We start from the raw sequence: 24675 nt of genomic DNA, 5'->3' as shown, positions 1-24675 counted from the left end.
ATCTTGAACCCTCAGAAAAAGTCCTGGGGGCTGAGCTGGCTTCAGACCCTCTGTTTCTGATCTACTGGGAAGTGGTGGATGAAGCGAGGGGATCAGAGTTGCCAATTAGGGGTTCTTTATCCCATGGAGTCCCCAAGCAGCCACACCTAAGGAGTCTGACTCTGTTTGGGGGAAACTTAGGTGAAGGGGAGGGAAATTCAGGAGAGGGTCAGTGAGGGCGACCTTCTTGGATCATTTCCCACAAAGGCAAGCCAATGGCTCCTGCATCATGAATGACAAACCAGGTTCTGATATTAACAGAGCTGGGGCCAGCCCACAGAGGCTTTGGGGGTACTGCAAGAAAGGGGCATAGGCTTGAGCTTCCTGCCTCATACCACCCCTGGCTTCCACAATATGCCATGTACAGAGGTTATACTTCCAGTAAGCTCAAGCACTTTCAATGTCCACTATGTGCCACTTTGAGCCTCAGTTTCCCTACCTAGACAGGAGTGGGTTGACTTTACCACTGGCCTACTGCATCCTCCATTCATAGCTGCCCAGGCCAGTAAGAAGTATACACTGCTTTAAGGGAATGTGGCCCCGATCCTGAATTAAGGCCGGTTTGGTCTTCTCCCCAAATGTACCAGTTGCTAGTGCCCCAGCCACAGGCCATCTTGTCTGAGCCCAAGGCAGGTCCAATGGCCCATCTGGCCAGGCCTTCATGGTACCCTTCCCAGCTAGGTGAGGATCAGCCCTGCTCTGGCTGAGTGTCTGAAGGGCAGGCAGCCAAGACATGGAGAATCCCAGGAGACACAGCAGCAGTAACTTCTAGCCTTGGTTCCATAGTCTTGGCCCCCAGCTACCTGTCTTGCCAGCTTTAGAACTCCAGCTCTGTCCCGAGGTTCAATGATAGCTCACCCAGCACCTCCTGCTGGGATTAATCTGAGAAGTAGGTTTGGCATGGAGGCAGTTGGGTCTGGCTAATCCAATGCCTCTCTGTGTCCCCATCAGCCTAATCAGTCCAGCTACAGCCCTGGGAACACATGTTGTCTCTGCTCCCAGCCAAAGAAAAAAGGGCAGGGTGGAGGAGAGGTCATGGCCTAAGGTCATGCAGGCTCAGTCCCCAGGAGGCCAGGGCAATTCCAGACTGTGGGAACATGTTTTTGCCAGAGCATCGACCCTCTGAATGCCCTCTGTCCTCCCACACTACTTATCTGTGAGCTGTAGAACAGAGCCTGTTCCAGGCTGGGAGGGATAGACTGAGTGCCTGGTGTTTGAGGAGCAGCCTTGGGGTCACAGGCTGCCATTGTCCCCATGTGGCTCAGTAGGCATTCTATTCCCCTGCTAGAGTTTAGGGAACACCCTTTGGAACTCTTGAGGTTTGGAACTCTTTGAGTTCTTGTATTCATACTGATTCCTCTCAGTCCCAGGCTCCTGTGGGTGGTTATGCCACCTGCCCGAGACCACTCAGACCCAGATGCTTAGGAAGAGTTCCCCAGTGAGTTAGGGGCATTCTGAAGACATGTATTTGACTTTGACTGTGTACTTGTACAGGGCCATACATTTTATATATGAGTGGATCTCATGAGTGGACAAAAGAACCATCACCTGGCCACTGTCAAGCAAGGCCAAGCTCAGGGAGGGGTCACTTGCCCTAAGTTCCTCAGCCTGACACAGGCAGATTGTCACCAGACTCTATAGGCTCCTTGGGCTTCCTCATTCCACCCTCATGACCCATGGAGGTAAGGGAGATGTTGGGAAGGTCTAGGAAGTCTGACTCCTGTGGAGCCCTATCTGTTCCACTGGCTAGGAAATAGACAGGGCTTCAGACCCTCTGGGGATAGAAGCTGCCTAAAGCCTATTCTGAGGGCAATGGCCAGCAGGGAAACTGAGGCTCCCAGGTCACCCTCTGAGCTGTAGACAGAGCCTGGGACCTCAATCAAGCCTTCTCCTGGGGCTGACCTACCAGTGCATGCAATGAAGAAGAAAATCATGGAAGGGAGGCTCCAGAACAGGCAAAACCCTCAGTGTCACCAAGCTGCCCAAAGAGCTGCCAAGATCAGATCCTATCCACTGAATCCTGAGCGTTCCCTCAGTGGAGTGTGCTAATCTCAGGGTCAAACTGTATCTTGAACATCATTCATATAGTGCCTAGCATACCTAAGTGGCTAGCCAACATCCTTGGGATCTTTTCTTTCCTCTCCAAAAGCTCAACAGGTCTTATAACAAGCCATTGCATACATCAAAGTTTTGCTAGGACTCTTTGATTGATTCCCCAGTTGGCTGTTTTTACCCTCTCCCAGTCAGTGGGCTGTTACCTGCAGGACCAGCTGTTGCCAGGCCATTGGTAGGGGATGCCCACTGCCCACACCACTGCTGCCTACTCCAGGCTGCTGGGCATGCTCCAGCTGCAGGGCAACATGGCGCCGCTCCTGCTCCAGTGCCCGTGTCAGTCGCTCGAAACGGGCCTCCTGCTCCTTCACCGAGGCCAAGATGCTGGCAGCTGAGTGTACATTGTAGTCCTCCATGATAGGGTGCCAGCCAGCTGCAGGCAAAGCAGAGCAAACTAAGAGTGGTGTGGAACAGTGGCCTGATGAGGCCATCACAGGCCTCTTGCCTATCCCACTCACAGATCATACAACTCACTCCCAGACCAGAACATTCAGCTCTCTGGAGGAAAGCTGCATTGATTAAATTCTAAATTAAAAGTCATTAATCCCAGGCCGGCTGGAAGCAGCTGGCTTACTCCCAGTGAGGCCTGGGGCTCTGACCCAGGCTCCTCTGCTTCCTACCAGGTCCAGCAGAATCATGGACTGTGAGTGTCTTAGAGACTGCTGGGATGGGCAGGAAGAGCTGGTGTGATGAGTGTCCACTATTTCCTTGGCCCACAGCATATACCAGCTCATCCCTATTTCATGGGACTACCCCAGCCCCACCTTATAACAGTGGACAAGGCCAAGAAAGGGTCAGGGACCATGTGTAGCCACACAACTAGTGGGCCAGAGCTGGTGCAGCCAATGGACAGGGAGTAAGAAGCCAGTCTACTATCGCAGTTGCCTAGAACACCTAGGCAAGTGACCTCTGCCTCAGCTCCCAGCAACACTGGCCCAAGGACTATTGTCCAGCCTCCATTTGCAGCCATCCCAGCCTAAAATAGGGGCAGTATCTGTTTCACAAGGCTAAGTGAAAATCTAGTAAAAGCCTTGCTGAGGTTCTGGCTAGGGCTACATGAAGTTTAGAGGCTCTGTGCCTGTAAGTGGCCTATGTGTGAGAGGGCATAGGCCCAAACATCTGAGGCCCAATACTTGGGGAGGTCAGGCCCACCCAGCCCCTGGCTCAGCACTGCCCCCATGGGGCCCAGAGCCCCAGGCGAACAAGCAGGGGCAATGGAGAGTTGGCATTTGCAGTGACAAGCCAGCACTTTTCCTTGCTGCTTGTTCTCTGGCTGACCAGTGTGTTTGTTTTTCATGGGCAATGAAAAGCAGACCAAGTATGCAGAGCTCAAACCCAGGTCAGAGCCACAGGCAGGGTACAACCATGTGGCCACAGTGCCCAGAGCTTGGTGCGTGGCTTGATGCCCAGTGCTATTTGGAGTCTGCTCCTGGCTGGTCCCACACAGCCCACTAAGGCCAATTCTGCTAGACCCCTTACCCCTGCACCAACATAGAACCTGAACTTAGAAAATAGAGGCCCCTGTGTATGAATGCCACACACAATGACTGACACAGAGGGCCAGGTCTGCTACTCACTGGCCTGGATGGAGCCAGCTGCAAGGACAGAGCTCCTAGAGAGGAAGGGCCAGTGCTAGGCTGGGCCACATCAGTGATGGCTGAGTTGAGGACATAGTGTATTTCAAAGGTGAAATGATACTATGGGGCCTAGTCCCACCATGACACTTGAGAAACCAAGGCCCATTGAGGGCAAGAGACCAGCATAAGTCCCCACACCTGCTCTTCATCTCCCCAGCTCCTGTCACATAAATAAAATGGTCAATGTGACCTTGTGGGGATGCTAGTGTGGGGATAGGAGCTGTTAAATCAGCCATACCCTGAGAATGAATGGCATTACAGCTGGGAAAGGTATTAGCCCCACTGGGAAGAGGGGGTTGGGAGTGAGGCACAATTCTCTGGCCACCAAAAAGCACAGCACAGGCAAAGAAGGAGTACTCTGTCCTGTGCACATCTTCCAGCACCCAGACCCAGTCAAGGCGTAGACACTAGGCCTTATGAAAGTATAAACTGAGACTGGTGGTACAAAGAGTGGTGCTAGATGGGTATGGAGTCTTCCTGCCTGGGAGGAGACAGACAACCCAAGTCCTCAGCCATGTCTTGTTTGCTGAGTTGGCCCATCTCAGCTGAGACTTAGAGCCAAGAAGCAGAAGGGACCAGGACACTGCATGTGGGTAGCAATGATCAGGATCCATGGGACAACTGCTGGCCTGTGGGCAGGAGGCAGCTTTCTTCTCTCCTTGTGCCGAGAAAGATTCCTGCTTGACCCCCATAATCAGTTTCACATTTTCCAAACAGGAGGCCACTTTATGACAAATGTGCCTACCCATAGAGTGAATTATAAATGACAGGGACAACACTGGGCACGCCAGGAGTGACCATACATCAGGACAGTGAAAGAACACGAATATCCAGACCAGAAAACATTAGGAACCTTGTAGGCGGGTTGGTAAGGTCAGAGCTGAGATTAAATGTTGCAAAACTTAATTATAAAAGAAAAGTGACTGCCTAGTCCCAGCACAAAAGACACCAGATAAGGGGCTGGGGTTGTGGCTCAAGCGTTAGAGCGCTCTCCTAGCATGCATGAGGCACTGGGTTCGATCCTCAGCACCACATAAAAATAAAATAAAGATATTGTGTCTACCTAAAACTAAAAAATAAATATTAAAAAAAAGATACTGGCTGAGTGTTTAGTATTAAGCTAAGAGCATTCCCCCATGGTCTCAGAATGCTGCTGGACAGGAAGTTGCATGAGAAGCCTGGGTGGAAAAACAAGTGACTCCAGGACACACAAGTTGGAAGTGGGAGACTGAAGGAAGAGCAAATCACAGATGGGAATGTAGGGGGAAGGACAGACACATGGGTGAACTGATGGACAGGCAGGTAGGGGATGGAGGGAGATAGATGGGTGAATACAGGGATAGGCAGGTGAATATGGGAAATGGACAAATGCATAAATGGATGGATGGGTAGGTGGGGGAATACAGAGGACGGACAGACTGACAGGTGAATGGAGCAATGGATAGGCAGGTAGGGGAATGATGGTTTGACAAATGGGTGAAAGGATGGATGGGCAAGTAGGATTATGGTGGGTTGTAAATAAATGGATGAGGGGATGGTAGATAACTTGACAAGTAGATGGATTGGCAAATGGATGGATGGATGGGTAGGTGGATAGAAGGAGGGATGGGAGAATAGGAGGCTGGATGGAAGAGGGAATAAATGAGTGAGAGAACAGGTGTGTGCACAAGAGGATGAGGAGATGATTGTATGAGAGGAGGAAGGCTCCATGGAAGGGTGGAGGGAGGATGGATCAGGTGGGTGGATGGATAAAAAGATGGGTAAGAAGACTAGACAGATGGGCTGATTAGAAGCTAGATGGATGGGGGATGAAGGAATAAGTGAATAGATAGCTGATCAAATGGATAGGGCACTGTGGTGGCAGGTGTGTAACAAAAAGCTTGCAACAAACTGGAAGGAGGAAGCCCAGTCTCACATGTTCTGGGTCAAATGTGGTCAATGCTAGTTCTGTTGGGAAAGAGAAGACATCATCAGAGAAACCTCAGGATAGGATCTGAATGTTTCCCCTGAAACCAAAATCCAATATTTGACGTCTTCTTGCTGACCCAGACATTCCTCCTCAGAAGGAGTCCAGCCAAAGCACTGCTCTGGAAAATCAAATTATGGGGCCCCAGTCCAATCTGGGTTGAGGAATTAGAGGAATTTCCTAAGGGTCAGGGCAGCAGGAGAGTAGGCAGCAGCTCTTGCCAGCCACATATCAGAACCCAGGAGGGAACTGGTGACATCAATCCTTCTTCCACTCCCCATTCTATACTCTGGCCATCTCTAGGAGAAGCACATGGTACCAGAAAGTAAAGTAGCAGGAGTTGAACTCAAGCCCAGTGGTATACAAGTCCATACTTTCTGCCTAGGACATTGTTGGAGCTCTGTCCCCCGACCCCACAAGAGACTTATTCCCTAATTTATTGGCCAGGCCTTCTGGGGACCCATCATTATCCCATTGCCCCTATTGGGATCATACGGTGCCCAAAGCTTCAGGGATAATTTCTGGTCAACCCCCAAGGATAGGCACTGTGCCCAATCTGGGAATAAGGCAAAGAAGTACAGACTTGGGTAAAGGGTTCACACCGGGCAGAGTCCACTCTTGCCAGAGGCCAGGACTACAAGGTCTTTGGCAGTCAATGCAGACCATGGGGTGCCTGGCAGTGCTAGGGGAAGGCTGTTCTCAGTCTCTAAGCAATGGCAGAAACTGCTAAGGAAAGATGAACCAGCAGGACTTAGAATAAAACATTTCTATATATTAAAAAAAAAAAAAGCAACAAATAGTATGGTCATTTTTTAGGAAGTGACACCTCTAAGAACAACACATGCAGTAAGCATTTTAGCTGGAATAACAGCATTGGGTTTACTTTTAGACTGTGACTTCAGCACAGTGGAGGCTGGTGTGGGGCATGTGGGATCCACCGCACTCCTCTTTCTACTTCTGTGCCTTTGTAATTTTCCACAGTAGAAAGCAGAAGAAAGTCAAGTACAGTGGTATAAGTCTTTAGTCCCAGTTACTTGGAAGGCTGAGGAAAGAGAATCGCTTGAGCCCAGGAGTTTGAGGCCAGCTTGGGGCAACATAACAAGATCCTGACACAAAGAGACAAAGAGGGGGGGGGGAGGGAGGGAGGGAGAGGGAGGGATGGGGGGGGGAGGAGAGAGAAAAGGATAAGGCATACAGAATATCAAAACATAATTGACATGATAGAATCAAGTATTTTTAACATCTGGCAATAAAGTGATATCCTTAATCTGTAGGTGCTCTAATAAATCAATAAGAAAAAAAAAACAGCTGAAAGTGAAGAAGACATAAACAACATGGTTGGAGGTAAGATTCACACACATACACAGGAAAGGAATACAATGATCTTTATCTTGAGGACAGAGTGGTGGCTGGTGGTGGGGAGGGTCCCTTGTACTGGGGCTGCTCCAGGACTCTCACACAGTTCTGCACATGCCTGTGTCCTACAAAGAACATGAACTATGATTATAGTCAGAACCTAAGTAAGAAAGGAGACTGCAGAGCTCAGTAACCACTCCTCTGGAAGAATCCCCCCCCCCACACCACTAATGTGTAGGCTGTACTTCAATAATGGAATCTCTGCCAGCTGGTGGATATGGCCATGATGATGGCTGAGCCACCCTGGAGCCTCCCGGACAGGTGGCACTAAATGGCATGCATGTGCCCAGTGACTGCAGTCATGTAAAATGTGCAGAGCAGTCAAGACAGCATGCAAAAGGGAAGATGTGGGGGGCCAGGGGATGAGGAAGAGTCTTTCTTTAACAGTCTTCATTGTTTGTAGGATAGAAGGAATGGTCAGGTAATACCACTCTGGTTTCCAGGGAGAAGTGTTTCTACTAGAATAGCCCTGAGTACCTGGCTTAGAATGCACTCACCCTCTCTCCCAGCTCCTTTGATTGGTGGGTTTGGTGAAAGGCAATGACCATGCTCAGCTCAGGCCCTTCCTTTGTGGATTCCACCTGCCTACAGAGAGGTTCTGCCATCTTCTCTTTTTCCTTTGGGAAGCAGAATCTGTGCAGGTGAGGGCAGGTCTGCAGCATGGGGCATGAAGTTCAATTTACAGGGCTTATTCTATTGAGACCACATGGCTCTTACACTAAAGAAGCTGGAATCTTGATCTCCATGTGTCTGATTATTTTCTGTTTTGTTTTGTTTTGGTTTTGGTGCTGGGGATTGAACCCAGGGTCTTGTGCATGCAAGGCAAGCTTTCTACCAACTGAGCTATATCTCCAGCCCATGTGTCTGATTCCATTGGGCATAGAGGGATGTTTTTTAAATTGGCCTTTATTAAGAATCATTGTTGGGCTAGGGATGTGGCTCAAGCGGTAGTGCGCGCTTGCCTGGCACGCGCAGGGCGCTGGGTTCGATCCTCAACGCCACATAAAAATAAAAAATAAAGACATTGTGTCCACCTAAAACTAAAAAATAAATATTTAAAAAAAGAATCATTGTTGTCAAAAAGTATCTTATTAAAAAAGGAAAAAAAAAAAAAAAAGAAAGAAAGGAGGCTGAGTGTGGTGGCACAGGCCTGTAATCCTAGCAATTTGGGAGGCTGAGGCAGGAAGATCACAAGTTTAAGGCTAGTCTCAGCAATTTAACAAGGCTCTAAGCAACATAGCAATACCCTATCTCAAAATAAAAATTAAAAGGGCTGGGAATTTAGCTCAGTGGTTAAGTGTCCCTGAATTCAATTCAGGTACCAAATAAAGAAAGAAAGAGAAAGAAAAAGGAAAGTGGAAAAAAAAACAAAAACAAATGTCCAGAAAGCATGGAGGCCAGGAAATTAAGTTCCCCAGGGGCCAGGGCAGTGCCCACAACCTGCAGCTTGGGGGATGCAGCAGGATTTTCATGCAGCCAGAAGAGCCATAATCAGATTCAGTGTGGAAATTAGATTTCCCAAGCAGAGTAGGTATGTCACACTGGACCACAGTGGGGGTGGGGTGAGGGGAGACGCCCTGTAGTGATTACCCAGTATATTTGCTGATCACATGTAGAAGGGCTCCTATGTGCAAGTGAACCCTTTGTGGGCACCCTAGGCCAAGGGCAGGCCAGGACCAAGGTAGGGGCTTATGAACAGGAGGTCCTGGGGGGATTAAGGGGTATGGGAGAGCTGACATAGGAGGCTAAGGGTCAGATTAAGGCAGGACACACTGGGGGGTCAAGGACATGGTGGGTAAGCAGATGGGGCTTGTGAGTATTCCAGTGATTGTCTTCCTCCATAAGAGGCCTGAACCACAGGGAACCACTTCTGGATCCCATGCCACAGATACCTGATCTCTGTGCCAACTGCACCCTTCGAGTCTTTGTTGTTCCTTGAGACTTGCATCTCCATGAGGACATAAGGATCAAGGGTGGACCCTAGGCTGAGATTTAGGGCAGTGCTCATTCTGGCCCCTTCTGTGCCTGACCTAGACTCCAGCTGCAGCCAAGTCTACCTGAATTGCAGATAGACCTAGGGGCAGTAAGGACCCAGATCCTCTGGGGTCTCTGCAGCAACTGACCTGGGGCAACTCTAAGGGCCTAAGGCCCCAGGGCTGGGAGCTCCAGGCACAGAAGTGTGGGGGCTACCAGCATACAGCATCCTCTCCCTACATATTCAGACTACCCACTTCATCTATGACAACAAAGCCCATGGAAGTTGAAGGGACTTGTCCCCTAAGATGTCTCATCAAGTAGGATCAAGCATGGTGATGGTGGCAGCCATTGCCTCTACTCCCTCCCCTGACAAATATTCAGCCTGCAAGGTGCACTATATGGCTCATCTTCACATCTCAAGGAGATAGGAGCAGTGTGGGGGGTTATGAGGTCCCAGGCACATAGTTGAGCCCCACCTTTCTGTACTCTGGAGTTGGGTAGAGATAAAAGCATTCCTGAGGAGGGGTCTGAAGCTCACTGCAAGGCTGAGACTAATCACAAACAAGCACAAGGCTTGGGAACCCCATTCCTACTAACATTCAGATGGCCTCACTGAGGCCCAGTCAGCAACAAGTGTCCTGACAGGCCGAGGGGCTATAGCTGGGCAGGTGTAATAGTTACCATGCTGGCCACTAGCCTGTGTGAACAGTGTCCTAGGCCTGGAACCCCCCCGCCACACACACACAGACAGTGGGTGGACCCCTTCTGCCAGGCCCCTCCATCACCATGGCAACACCCAGGCTTCTCTGGAAGGACAGAGTGTCTTTGTGTGACACAAAGCCCCTTTGAGGGGTAGTAGGGGTGCAGCCCCTAGAAGCCTATGGCCAGAAAGTCTCTGGGGAATAAGGGAGGCCCTCCTGGCCCAGCCTTTCTTCCCTGGTTTGCAAAGCTAAAGCAGCCATGGTGGGAATGCCTGATGATTAGGGGATGGATCAGGTACCATTTGCTCCAGCTGCCCATAAAAAGGTTCCTGGGCTTCACAGCCCAGGAGATACAACAAAGGCCATGGGCCTACTCACTTTCTCACACATTCTTTTAACAAGAAATGATTTCTTACTTGATGATGGGAAAGACCTTTGCAGGGGGAACTTGTGCTTGATGAGAAACACCTAGGACTGGTTACAGGGACAGTGATGGGCTGGGAAACCAGGCCTAAGGGTCCCTACTCACCCAGTGGGAACTGGAAAGTAGGAAGTCATAGGCAGGTGAGCAGGCAGAGCCCAAGGCTTGCAGGTAAGGTGGAGGGAGGTCTGGCATCAGGTCTGTTTGGGACTGGTTATGGCATCTGGGCCCCACCCCAGCTCACTGTCCTCCTACTTCTCTTGTCTTGGCACTTCCTGCTGTAGGGAACCCTCACTTTGCTGGCCTTCTCTGGGGAGAACATGGCCCATCCAGCTGTGCTGCCTGTAGCAAACTTGCTGGAGCCATAAACCCCAGGACAAGTCTAGACAAAAAGGAATCTCACCATGGACTGGCTTGATCCAGGGTCAGAGAAACAGAACTCTGGGGTCAATGCAGGTCCTGGGCACCCCTTAGCATGGTAGCCCCATCTGCAATCCCACTCCACAGTTGAGGCAAGAGGTGGCTAGGCCACATTTCAGGAGATCTCTAGTCCTGGAGCCCTTCCCTGTCCTGGCCTAAGGGTCCCTACTCACCCTGACTGCTGCTGACTAGGCGCTTGGCAGTACCCCTACATGCTGGGCTCCCTGCCCGGGAGGTCCTCACCAAGTGACCTCAGTCTGACCCACAACAGCTTTGCTAACTAAGCTACTGGTAGAGGGTCACAGGTCCCAGTGGCAGCAGGAGGTGGCATTGGCCCCAGGAAAGATCTGTCCCTTTGTGTGCAAATGGGCCACCCCCAACCTGGCAATACCTCTGAGTCAGCAAGTGCTCTCTCCAGCTCCCACAGAGGCCACCACCTCATCCATCCTGTCCTGATTTCCCCATTGGCATTTGTGCTATCTGCTGATGCCTGTAGACACCAGGATATGCCTGTGGAGACCCACTATTCAATAACACCCCATCAATCCTCCCCATAGCCCTGTGAGCACAGCCAGACTGCAAAGGCTCACACAGGACAAAGTGTTGAAGTGTGCTCCAATTATTCCCAGCCAGGGGCCTCTTCTACCCAGGGAAGATGGGGATCTAGGTTGGATTGCCTATATCCTTCAAAAGGTAGTTGCTTGGTAAGAATGAGGTGTGGGGAGGTCAGGACAGGTGCACATGCCTAACCCCAGCGACTCAGGAGGCTGAAGCAGAAGGATTTCAAGTTTGAGGCCAGCCTTGGCAATTTAGTGAAACCCTGTCTCAAAGAATAAAAATAGGACTGAGGATGTAGCTCAGTGGTAAAATATCTCTGGGTTCCATCACCAATACGAAAACAAAACAAAACAAAACCCTGTGACCCAAAAAGTGGGACTCCCCCTTTCCTGGTCCTGCCCGCATAGGGACCACAAGCAAATTTGGTCAGACTTGGGAACAGCATGGAGAGACCTGGGCGTAGCACTTTTGACTTTGTATCAGGAGGATCCTCTAGCTGCCATGGCAGAGGCTGCTGTGGTGGAACTTTGGATATTTGGTTGTGGATGGATGGGAGGTTGGAGTGGGTAAATAAATGGGGAGTTCAGGATGACTATAGGAGTTTGGACCTGGTCAGCTGAGAGAAGGAGCCCAGATCCTGCACTCCAGAGTGCAGGTGGGGATGTGTTAGGCTAGAGAAACCAAGGACCCACTGGATATAGGCGACTCCAGAAGAGAGATTAAGGCTGGAGACAGAGAACCACTGTCAGATTCTGAGAGATAATGAGGTGCAGAAAACAAATGAACAAACCAACAATAACACCACCACCACCAACAACAAAAAACCCCACAGCATCATGGCTGGATGTTGTGGTGCACACCTGTAATCCCAGCAGCTCAGGAGGCTGAGGCAGGAGGATCACAATTTCAAAGCCAACCTCAGCAACTTAGCAAGGCCCTGTCTTAAGATATAAAAAAGGGCTGGGGATGTGGCTCAGTGGTTAAGTACCCCTGGGTTTAATCTCTGTAACCAACCAACAATAACAATAATAATAACAACAAAACCAACAACAACAACAAAAAACAAAAACAAAAGAAAAAATTAGGGCTGGGGAGTGCTGGTCTGTAAATCATCCACAAGGCCTGAATTCAGTGTCCAGTACCACAAAACAAAACAACTCCTCCCCCCACAAAACAGCACCACTTCCTAATAGGCCTCCCTTTAACATTTTTTTTTTAATTTTTGGGGGGGTGGTTACTGGAGATTGAACTCAGGGGCACTTGTCCACTGAGCCACATTCCCACCCTTATTTTGTATTTTATTTAGAGACATGGTCTCATTGAGTTGCTTAATGCTCAATGTTGCTGAGGCTTACTTTAAACTCGTGATCCTCCTGCCTCAGCCTCCCAAGCCACTGGGATAACAGGCATGAGCCATTGTGCACCAGCTTTGCTTTAACATCTTTTAGAACAAGGAAATGACATTACTCTCCATGCCATCAGCTGTCATGGCTTTGGAAGGGACAGAAGCTAGAATACACTGAAAAGTCAGTCTTGGGAAGGTAACAGAGCTGCCATCATTTGGGGACAGTGACCTGTCCACCTGAAAGTCTAAAGACCCTCAGAGGAAAGGTGCTTCTCACCAAGCTCTTCCAGCTCAGCAAATCGGGGTTGCAGTTGGTACAAGATCTTGATCCAACCAGGAATGGTAGTCCATCCTATTGGGCAAGGTGGTTTTAGGTACCAAAGACCTGGGTCCCAAAACTCTGCTCTTACTCAGGGTCTTGTGTATATATGGCCTGTGGTAGCTGCTGCCAGGGCCCCAGGGGGACAGCACTTCCCTTCTAAAACCTGAGGTAGATGTTTCCATGCTGCTTACAATCCTGTGTCTCCCGGGTTCTGGAGCCAGTTCAGCTTAGAGTGCCCATGGCAACACACCAACCACCAGCAAATGAGCAAAGTCCTGCCTTTTATCTGCAAACAAGGAAGCAGGAATGGGCAGGGTACTCTCTCCACCCACCACCCAGGGCAGACTTCAGGCCCCGCAGTGTCCCCTCTGGCTCCCTCCCACACACATATCACAAGAGCCTTCTGGTAGCTGGATTTGTCTGTGTCCAGCTCCTGTCAAAAAAAAGGCATGAAGGGCTGAGGATACAGCTCATTTGATAGAGTGCTTGCCTTGCATGCACAAAGCCCTGAGTTCAATCCCGAGCACCACACACACACACACACAAAAGGCAGGAAGCCAGGCATGGTAGCACATTCCTGTAATCTCAGCAACTTGGGAGGCCGAGGCAGGAGGATTGCAAGTTCAAGGCCAGCCCCAGCAACTTAGTGAGGGCCTAAAGCAACTTAATGAGACACTATCTCAAAAAATAAAAAGGGCTGGGGATGTGGATAAGCACCCCTGGGTTCAATCCCCAGTAAAAAAAAAAAGGCAGAAACATTACAGCAGGAAATACTATCAAGTCTGGAGATCTTCTCAAAGCTAACCACAGGTACATGTGGGTAACCACCCATATAGTCCCTGGTCATGCATGTATACAATACACAAATACATAGAGCACACCTATCCACAGGTACCCACAGATGCCCTCCCAGGTACAATACCTATGCACAGGAATTCATACCCATTTGTGGCCCTTCCTACTCCATGTGAAAATAGGTAGTAGATGGCCTGAAATTCCTGACAGGCTTCTTGGTGGGAAGGGAGGACCAGGGCTTGGCCATGACAACTCCTTCTGAGCACTGGCGTTCTGGGCAGACCTCTGTTGCTGTCCTGAACAATGGGCAAGGGTGCCTCTTCCCTAGCCAAGACTGTCCTCAGCACCAGTCTACAAGAAACCTCAGCCTCTGATCCCTGCCTCAGGGCCCTCAGTGACAGACTGGTGTGGATAGGCCCACAGATCCTGAGTTTGCAAAGGGAAAAACAAACAAATATCAATATCCAGTGTTTTGAAGACCCTCCTGTTGTGGGTGAACTAAGAAAGCTGCCTCTCGCTGAATCACATTGAGTATATTTACTAGCACAGATGTTGGGAGTTGAAGGTACATGCCCCTCAAAAGGCTAAAAAGACAGTGTTCAATGAAATGAGAATTGGCCACAATGAAAAGGCGTCATCGTAATCAGGAGCCCATGGAGATTTACAGAAAAACATGACAAAGGCAGCAAATTGCAGAGAGGATACTGTAGAAAACCAGTATACAATGTCAGGCAGAAGGCAGCAAATCAAGATGGCCTTCCAAACCTAGCAGAAAATAATACAGATGACAAAAGGTGGATGGCAGGAGATGTAACAGGAATTCCCAGAGTAAGGATGAGCTGAGAGGGTTTTATTGACCATAGAAACATGGCAGGGGGGGTCATAGAAGAGGGGACACTCATCATGTTGAAGTTGGACCCTGAGTTGAGGTGAGCTTTTTGTCCAGAAAAGGTGTTTCCATCCATTTCTGTTGCTAATAACAAATTACCCAAGACTGGGTAAGTTATGAAGAGGTTTACTTTGGCCCATGATTCTGGTCCAAAGTTGAGGGGTCATATCTGATGATGGCCTTCTTAGCAGGGTCCTGAGGAGGCACAGAGCATCATATGGCAAGATGCAGGGAACACAAGAAAGCAAGCAGCCAAACTAGCTTTCATAGAAGACTCACTCTTAAGATAACTCATTAATCCATTAATCTACCAATCATGATTAGGTTAATCCATTCATAAGGGTAAGATCCCTAATCACCTCTTAAAAGGTCCCTTTAATCATAAGATCCCTAATCACCTCTTAAAAGGTCCTACCTAGTCCCACTTCTTAGTATTTCATAGAAGGTATTAAATTTCAGCACAAATTTTATTTATTTTGGTTACTGGGGATTTAATCCAGGAGCAATTTACCATCAAGCTACATTTTTAGAGACAGGGTCTCACTAAGTTGCTTAGGGCCTCGAAAATTGCTGAGTTTGGCCTTGATCCTCCTTTTTCAGTCTCCAGAGCCACTGGGATTATCCGTGTGTGCCACTGTGCCTGATTCAACATGAATTCTGGAGGATACAAACCATAGCAGAAGCTGAGGAAATCATGGGCATGTCTTTCTCCAGCATTTCATGATTCAGTCTCATCAAAGTTACATTTCTGTGATATGTCTGCTTCATGATGTAGGGAGAAGGTCTGCCAGGTCCTAACCTGCCAACCTTGCTGAGGTCTGGGCCACTCTTTTTGCCAGGATGTCCACAGCCCTGGAGAAGACATTGACCACCCATGTTAACTTCAGCATGGTTCCCACTGCCTGGCTCCTATATCTTACATCTCAGATGCTCTTTTATGGAAAGGAAAAGCTGATGGCTTTGTTAAAAAAACAAAATGCCTTTCTTCTTTACCTTGAAATCTTCTCCCCACCCCAGGCTAGCCTCAAATCCCTGGATTCCAGTGATCCTTTTACCTTAGCCTTTCAAGCAGCAGGTGCTATAGTATGTGCCATGGCACCAGCTAATATCCTGATATCTTTTTTTTTTTTTTTTTAAATATTTTTTAGTTGTCATTGAACCTTTATTTTATTTATTTATATGCGGTGCTGAGATTCGAACCCAGTGCCTCACACATGCTAGGCAAGTGCTCTACCACTGAGCCACAACCCCAGCCCCATATCCTGATATCTTTAAGCAAGTTAACCTAGCTCCAAAATTCCTTAAGGAAACAACATGATGAAGTTCTGGATTTCAGGGTCATAATTCTATCATTCCCTCTGAATGGCTTTCCCTCTGGAGGCAGTGAATATGTCTCACCTGGAACCCTGGACACTAAGAAAGCAGTTTTGCTTTGAGAACCAAAAGAGGAAGAAAAACTCCAGGATCTATAAGGCCTGAAAAAAATGGGATCCTGTGCTTGTACTGCTGGATTTAAATCTGGGGGTGGCCACCACTATGATTTGGTAAGAAGTACCCAGCTTGGGCATGAAGGCAACATTCTTCTAGGGAACAACTGCTGAGACAAGGAACTGATTCTTCCAGCAAGACTCTAGGATTCTGAATTTATCAAGACAGCTTTGGGTGTCTGAAACAGGTCGCTGTCAACTGACCATGGGAGCATTTTTATTATCATGGGAAATCAGGATTGATGATTGCAACACATTAAGTGTGAATTCAAGAAATACAAAACAAGATCCAACCAAGTCAAAAAACAACCAAACAACAAAGTAAAACAAAAAACTCTCTTGTTTTGGCATGTCTTTTCTTTGTATTTTAAAATAAAACACTGGTAAGAGAATATTATAAAGCAACTATGTGGGCTGAGGATATAGCTCAGTTGCTAGAGTGCTTGCCTTGTATGCACAAGGCCCTAGGTTCAATCCCCAGTACCAAATTAAAAAAAACAAAATATGAGCTAACAAATTACATAGGCTAGATAAAATGGATAAATTCTTACAAACACACAATCCACCATGACTAAATTGTGAAGAAACAGAAAAACTTCAATACAATAGTCCTCCCTTATCTGTGCATAATACATTCCAAACCCCCATGAATGCCTGAAACCACAGATAGTAGTACCCTATTTTTTACTGTTTATATATATGCATACACACACACACATATATGTGTACATATATATCAGTGATAAAGTTTAACATAAAATAGTCACAGCAGGAGTATAACAATAACTGATAACATTGAGCAATTACACTGTAATAAAATTTATGTGAATGTGGTCTCTCTCAAAATAACTTATTGTACCATATTCACCCTTCTTCTGATGATATGAGCTGATACAATGCCTACATGATGAGAAGAAGTGAGGTGAAAGACATACTTAAAAATGGTGTACAATTTAAAACTTATGAATTGTTTACTTCTGCAACTTTCCATTTAATATTTTCAGAACAGAGCTGACCACAAGTAACTGAAGCTGCAGAAAACACAGCTGTGAGCTGCACATGGTGGTGCGTGCCTAAAGTTCCACCTAATTGGGAAGTTGAGGCAGAAGGATCATGAGTTCAAGGTCAGCCTCAGCAACTTACTGAGACCCTGTCTCAAAAAATTTTAAAAAAGGCTGGGGAATGTAGCTCTGCGCTAAAGCACTTCTGGATTCAATCCCCAGTACAATGCTTGCCTCCCATGCACAAGGCCCTGGGTTCAATCCCCAGCACCACACACACACACACAAAAAAAAAAAAATCTAAATTTTCCTTGGCCACCATCTGGAAGGGTGGTCTGGGTGGGGGAAACAAGGCCACCTTGGCCTCTATGGAATTTCAGGCCAGAACTAGGCACCAGTTGGCACAGTATCTGGCACATAGCAGGTGCTCAATTTGTTTCTGCTGCACTGAGGAAGCAGGGAAAAGTCAGAGAACAGTGCCCAGGCCAGCAAAGCAGTGCAGTTCCTGTGTTCAAGAATCGGAGTTTGTTCCCTGCATTGACACAGATTTTTGCAGAAAACTCCAGAAATGTCAGGAGAAAGACTGCTTTGGGCTGCAGCAGGATCAGAAGGCGATGCCTTGGGATCTCCACATTTAGAAAGATGGGGAAGTGGAACAACTGCTGAGACAAGGAACTGATAGGCAATCAGCAGAGTTAATTAAGATGGCTGAGACTTAGATAGAAAGTGAGATGGCAGTGTCACAGGAACCTGCACGGTTTTTATACTGAAGGCAATGAGAACCTCAAGATGGTGTTAAGAGGGAAGATCAATTAAATATTTGCTGAAAGAGTGGGCAAAAGAAACATGTCCAATGCAGGAACTTCCATGGCTCCAGCAGAAGCAGACCCCACCAGGTGTGAGGAAGGGGATGGGGACACTTCCTTCACTCCTACCCATCCCTGCTCAAGCCTGCTGTCCTCATCTTACCAGTGGTGGCTCTGGGAGGTCATCCCCATCAACAGGGTGGGGAGGCTCTGAGTACGCTGGAGCCAAGTTACCAGGAACAAGAAGACTGCCATATTACACAGTGAACCCCAAGGATCATGGCCCAAGGCTCTTCCAGGGCACAGGCTGTCTGGGCTACCATCACAGATGCCTTCTCCTCTACACCATGCTTAGCTACTCTGGAAATCCCTGGGTCTGAAAAGACATAAGTCTGTGACTACAAGGCTTAATTTAAAATTAACCAATGCCTGTTTCATAGGTTTGGTAAATAAATATCTGGAATTATTACTCCGAGCACAAAATACTCAGTGAATTAGTTTCCTTAAAAACAACAGCTCCCGGGCTGGGGATGTGGCTCAAGCGGTAGCGTGCTCACCTGGCATGCATGCAGCCCGGGTTCAATCCTCAGCACCACATACAAACAAAGATGCTGTATCCGCCGAAAACTAAAAAATAAATATTAAAAAAAAAAATTCTCTCTCCCTCTCTCTTTAAACACAATAAAACAAACAAACAAACAAACCCAATAGCTCCCTGTAGATGATGGGCAAATGCCAAAGAAATATGAAGACTGGAAAGGGCCCACTCACTGTGAGGCCCAAGAGGGAAGATGGTCTTAGTCTCATGCAAAGCCCTGGTCCCAAGCCAGGACTTAGGCTGCAGTGGTCAGGATAGCTGGGTGGAAGCCCCAGCAGAAGGAAGGTAGTTTTGGCATGCTCATCTTCTCCAGGGCCCTGAATAGCAGTGATCCCTACCCCCATCTTCTCCAGGTGGGAAGGACCAGGTGAAGCTTATAGTCTATACTGGATGGGGTGGGGGGTCCCAGAAATTCCATGCCTAAGGGGCTGCCATCTCCCAGTGCATTCAGCAAAGTCCCCTCCCCAGCAATCCCTGTTCTCAGAAGGCACAGTATTTGGCCCAGGGTGCTTAGCATCTTCTTTCTTCCTGTCTTTGCACAAGGGGCCTGGTCCTCCAATCATCTGCTCACTTCCTTCCTCTGCATCCCTATCTACCTCCTCTGGCACTCTTGTCTCCCCCCATATCCCACATCTCCCTGTCCCCTCATTTCCCCCTGCTTCCCTCCATCCCCTATATTCCTCTACCCTTTCCTTGACTGCATCCCACCCTGTCCCCACTCTTGCTTCCCCCTCACCCTATCAGAAGTCTGGGCAGTTTCCAGCACCCCACTCTCACTAATGGTGAATGGACTGAAGAGCTCATGGTATGTTTTGAGGGGTACAGCTACCCCCCTGAGCAGAATCCTGGAGCCCCTACCCTAACATAGGCCTCTGCAAGGGAATGAAAGGAGCTGAGGGGCCTCTAGATATGTATACAGTAGACTTAGCTCTAAGGATGCTACCCTGACTGCCAGGGTCCATCAATGACTCACCTGCGAGGTGGTCATATGCAGGGATGCTAGCACTACCAGACCTCTGACTCTCAAGGGGTCTGTGCTGGGGGTGAGGAAGGGTCCATGACTAGGAGACCAGGTGGTAGAGTCATAAACAGAGAGGAAGGCCCCAGCACCTACTCAGCTCTGTGCCTATGGTAGGTTCTGTGGGGACCAGTCCCAGACCCAGGATAGTCTAGGTTCCTAAAAGACCTACCCTGTGTGGTCTTTGAGGCAGGCTCTATAAGGACCAGGATGGGGACCGGGACCAGAACTGCGACCAGGCCCAGGCCCAGACCCAAAATGGCCTGGGTTCCTCAAGACCTACTGTGTGGTGTCTGACACACTCAGTAGGGATCAGTTTTAGGTCCAGGGCAGCCTGGGTATCTTGATGTAGTACTATAAGTGCTGTCACCTCATACATGCCTGCCAGGGGATTTAGGCTCCCATTTTATAGGTGAGGAACAGTGGGTGGAGAGAGGGTTCCTAGCTGGCAGTATGGTTCTCTAGATTGTTTTCCCAGAAAGACTCATCTTCTCTGCAGGTCCCAGAATAGCTCTATTTGCAGAGATGGACCTGAATGTTTCTTGTGAGAAGGGCTGGCACTGGTCACAAGCTATGCTCCTAGGCTTCATTGGTGTGTGATCCTCCCTGCCAAGGCACTGACCACAGCAGACACATTGCCTGCCTTGCCAGGACCTCAAGGTTCAAGTTCAAGTTGTTCAAATACATAAAAGTGGCTTGGGGCACAAGATGTTTATTGCAGCATCCCTAAGGATGAAGAAGAAATGGCAACATTTTGAATGTCCATGATGGGATAAAGGACAAATTTCACAAGCCCTTTGGGGAAAATGCAAGGGACAAGGCGGAACAAGTCAGGAGTGTTAAGGAGAGGCAGGCCCAATACCATGGGGCACTGGGTAGAGAGAGGGAAACCTATCCCCTTCCCACTCATATAGACATTAGCAATAGAAAATGCCAATGAGAGGACACTAGGGAACTAGGAACCCAACCCACATCATACTTAAACACCGCATGGCAGTGGTAGTGCACACTGGTAATCCCAGTGACTTGAGAGGCTGAGGCAGGAGGATTGTTAGTTTGAAGCCAGTCTCAGCAATACAATGAGGCCCTAAGCAACTTAATGAGACCCCCACCTTAAAATTTAAAAAATCAAAATGGCTGGGGGATGTTGCTCAGTGGTTAAGCACCCTAGCTTCGATCTCCAGTACTAATCAACCAACCAACCAATCAACCAACCAACAAAACAACAAAAAAAAACACAAGGCAGAGTGTGGCTCAATGGTAAAGTAACTGTTCTACCACACATAAGACCCTGAGTTTGATTCCTACCAGTACAAAATAAAATGAAAATAAAAACCATATGGTAAAGGACAGGCAGTGCTGGGTTGTGGAGATATGCAAGTATGTCTTTTCCTTACTTTTCTGTGTTTTCCACATTTTCCAGCACATACAAATCTACTATTAGAAATTAAAGGCAAAAAGAGGGATGCTGGCACCTCAGACACTGGGTCTCTTGTCAGCTAGCCTCTTTGTCTCTTGGGCACACCCAGGAGAGCCTGGCCCACCTAGATGTGGATAATAGAAGGCACATCTTGGCATCACAAGACTCAGGGCTTGGTGTAGGAGGTGGATCATTTGAGAAGGAAGACCTACTTTGTGAAGGCTGGGCCTTGCCTGGGCCTGAGATTCCTCTGCCTACATAATTCTAGATTCCTCAGTGGTCCAGGCACCAGCTTTCCCATTTGTATACTCAAGCCCCTTTAGGGACTGTGGCCAAGATCCTGACCAGCTGGGATGAGCCCTGAGGGCATGTAGCACCTCCCTCCAGGGCACAAAGGACAGCCCCAGGGAAGACACAGTAGGGAGCCATCTCTGCAGACTCATTTATCTCACAAAATGCAGAGGGAAGCAAGACCTGGAATGGCCTAATAAGAATTTGAAGGACAGTGAAAGTATTTTGAATATAAAAAGTTTAACTAAAGACATATTAGCCAACTCAGAGCTGCAAAGTGTCAAGATCAGGTCAGTTCTGCCCCTCCCCCACACAAAAAAATTGGGAATCAGAATCCCCAAGTCTGAGCTGCTGAGGGGCATTCCACAGAGGCGTTCTTACCACACAGAGCTGAGCTGATGACTGCTGGCCCCCGCAGCTGAGGGTCAGGCCTGGACAAAGGGTACCCAAGCCTGAGAGAAGGAAGGCACTTCACTCAGCCTGAGTCCAGAGGCATTCATGAGCAGATCCCCTAGGACAATCCTGGCAGGGAACAGCTAGAAGGTGACTATAGTCAGAATGACTGTATGAGGTCCAAGGGAAGGGCACAAGGAGTAAAGGAAGCTCTGGAGAAGACAACAATGAGGCTGGGGGCCTATAAACACGGGGGGGGGGGGGATTGTGGACATCAAAATAGCCATTATGAAGACTGCCCAGGAGAGCCCTCAGGCAGAGAACATAAGTAGGCCACCTCATCTGATGGCCTGAACACTATAGGCCTTGCCATTCTTACAGCATAGGCCATACCACTAGTCACAAATCATACTGAGAAAGGGATGGCAAGGTGAAGTACCTGGCTAGCCTATACTAGGCTCTCCAGTCATGCAAGGTTCTTATGTGGCAGCCAGATCAACTGAATTGTCCACCAGCCCTTGTGGCTGGGACACATACAGAACATGAGTGAGGGAGGTGCCTCTACCTTGAATCATGAAGATGCCAAAGTTGGTGATCCCTGAAGATGAGGCCAACTGGCTTAACACCCCCCCACACACTCCCAGCATGACAAAGCTGCTTGGTCAAGGGGTGCCCCCAGGTGAAAGGTCATACAAGCTGATATCAGGAGGCTCAAGCTCCTCAGGGATGGCTCAGGGATTGGGGACCCTGGGGGCCTGCAATGACCCTAGCAGTAGCCAGAATGTGGTATCTAAAGGCTAGACACCTACAAAGAGGTCCAGGTTACATTCTGAGCTTCTAGGGAGGGTCCTATCACAACAGGGACCAAGTCCCCTACTCTTGGTCAATGGGCCCCAAGTATACCACAATCTATGCAAGGAGGGTCAGCCTGCTTAAGCAGCATGAGTTTCAAGGGAGTCCCATAGAGATCTCAGGGAGGGGAGCTTGCAGTAGTTCAACACACATTCAAAGAAACACGCAGAACAACCAAAACATTGAGAATAAAGACTGATGGCATGGAGTCTCCCTTACTTGGTCTTTTAGTTAAAAAGTAACAAGCAAACCTGGGCCTGATGTGGCTGCGATGGCCAATGTTGGGCATGGAGCTCAGGAAGTGGGAGCTGTTATCAAAGCTGAGTGTAGGGACTGTCTGTAACTAGGGACTGCCTGCCTGTCACCAGTGATAGCAAACCTGAGGACATAAGGACATCAAAATATTTCCAACTTCTAGTGACATTAGGCAAGATATTAGGCAATAAATGGTTCATATGCAACAGGAAAAACTAAACTAAACTCTCACCTGATGTTTATGGAAAAAAAAATTCTAGATGGAGTAAATGCTAAGTGTTAAGAACTAAAGTAGAAACATCTACTAGAAGAGAAGACAAACGTATTTATCTGGCTACATGCTGAGAAGGACTATACACAGAGTGATGGAACAACTAAAGAAAGGGAAAAAAATCCAACATTTTGCTACAAAGTATGAAAAATTTCTGAACATCAAAAACTGTCAAAAACAAAAAATATTCAGCAGGCAGGGAGATGAGCAAATAATTAATATGATTTATATCTTTAATTAATATCTTTAATATAGAAAGGCTCACATTAAGGGCTAAGAAACTCATCAAGACCCCAGGGGAAACCCAGCACAGGGACAGGCTGGGCTGGGTGCCTGTTTCTGAGAGGGAATACCAGGGCTGGCCCCCACCAGCCCTTGTCACCTAGGCCTGGCATCAGCATATGCCAACCCATCACATGGCCCTCCAGCTCTCCATCCCCAGGAAGCACCACCATTCACCATCTCACAATCCCACAGTTAGCCACTGCTTCCCTGTTTGATATCCATCTTCTCAGCCAGACTGGGAGCTTCTCAAGGGCGGGGCTGGGCCTGGTGGGGTTGCCATGCCCAATGTTGGGCATGGGGCTCAGGGACTGGGAGATGTTATCAAAGCTGAGTGTAGGACACACATGTGTGTTTATATCAGTCCCTATCTCAACTTAGCTTTGATGTCTCCCTCCTATCTCCTTCCTGGTTATGGGCAGAACTATATCCTGGGGCCCAGCAGAACAGGGAACTAATAAGTATGGGCCTGGCTTCTACTTGCTAGTCTGTGAAATGTGGTCCACTACAAATGCCATCACCCATTCATCTAATGCCTAGGTCGGACATGAATAATCAATCACAACACTCCATGGACAAAGTAGAGGCAAGGAGAAAAAAGAAAAAGAGGGGGAGAAAGAGAGAAAGAGACAGAGCAATAGATATGAGGAGAAGACCAGGAATTGGAAGCAGGAAAAGAGATAGAGGGACAGGAAAGGAGTGAGCAATGGCAGGAAAATCAGGTGATAAGGGCCAGGTAGCCTTGGATGTGTTTAGCTCCCGCGCCCCCATAGACTTTGTTACTAGAGATGACATCTGACCTGGCCTCCCTAAGAAGTTAAGGGGGATGGGAGTCACTCTCTCCTCACGCTGTTGTCTCCAGACACTGTTACCTTCTGTCACAAGCAATGTTATGTCCCAAGTCCTGGACACTCCGGCTCAGTAAGCCCTGGACACAGCCTGAGCCTCTTCTTCCCAGAATCCCCTGTATGGGTCAATGGCCTGAGCACTGAAATACTTGGCCAGATACTGGTCCTCCCACACAGGAGTCAGCAATAGACTTAGCTCCTCCCAGGCTGACCTGGGCTGGCCTGGTCAGCAACTTCCCACACCCAAGGTCCTTGGGAACAAGGAATGAGAAACCAGACCCCTCTCTCTCCCTTCCCCTACATCCCTTTGTACAGAACACTCAGACACCCAAAGACCTAGGGGTTCCTGGGTCTGCTGCTACCACCTTCTCCCAAGCACAGTACCAGTGGGCAAGGCTTCCACACTGGGTGATAAGTGTCACTAAGAATCCACAGGGCTGTCATTAGTTGAGCCTCCCAAGACAGCACTAGGTAGGGAAATGGGCAGATAGCTGGCTGGGAACTGGGCATCTGTACTGGAGGAACAAGAGTAACTAGGAATACTTTTTGTAACCA

At 48.4% G+C, this 24675-nt stretch overlaps 1 protein-coding gene across 9 annotated transcripts in view; it reads right to left on the bottom strand.

The window, feature by feature from the left end:
* Arvcf (ARVCF delta catenin family member) overlaps window positions 1-24675 on the bottom strand; it is a 49516-nt gene that overhangs the window by 18073 nt on the left and 6768 nt on the right. For 7 of the 9 annotated variants that reach the window (XM_058571708.1, XM_058571706.1, XM_058571709.1 and 4 more), the window contains one exon: window positions 2298-2524. The exons of the other annotated variants lie outside the window; for them this stretch is intronic. In XM_058571708.1, the coding sequence (XP_058427691.1) occupies window positions 2298-2507 (210 nt within the window). In that variant the 5' untranslated portion in view covers window positions 2508-2524. The remainder of the gene's footprint in view (window positions 1-2297; window positions 2525-24675) is intronic. 9 annotated transcript variants of the gene reach the window in all.

Source organism: Marmota monax, unplaced genomic scaffold, assembly GCF_021218885.2.
Source record: "Marmota monax isolate L192 unplaced genomic scaffold, Marmota_monax_Labrador192_F-V1.1 WCK01_AAM20220418_F8-fsc00157, whole genome shotgun sequence".
Lineage (NCBI taxonomy): Eukaryota > Metazoa > Chordata > Mammalia > Rodentia > Sciuridae > Marmota > Marmota monax.
Note: the sequence above shows the minus strand (reverse complement) of the source record. Positions and strands in the feature narration are given on the sequence as shown.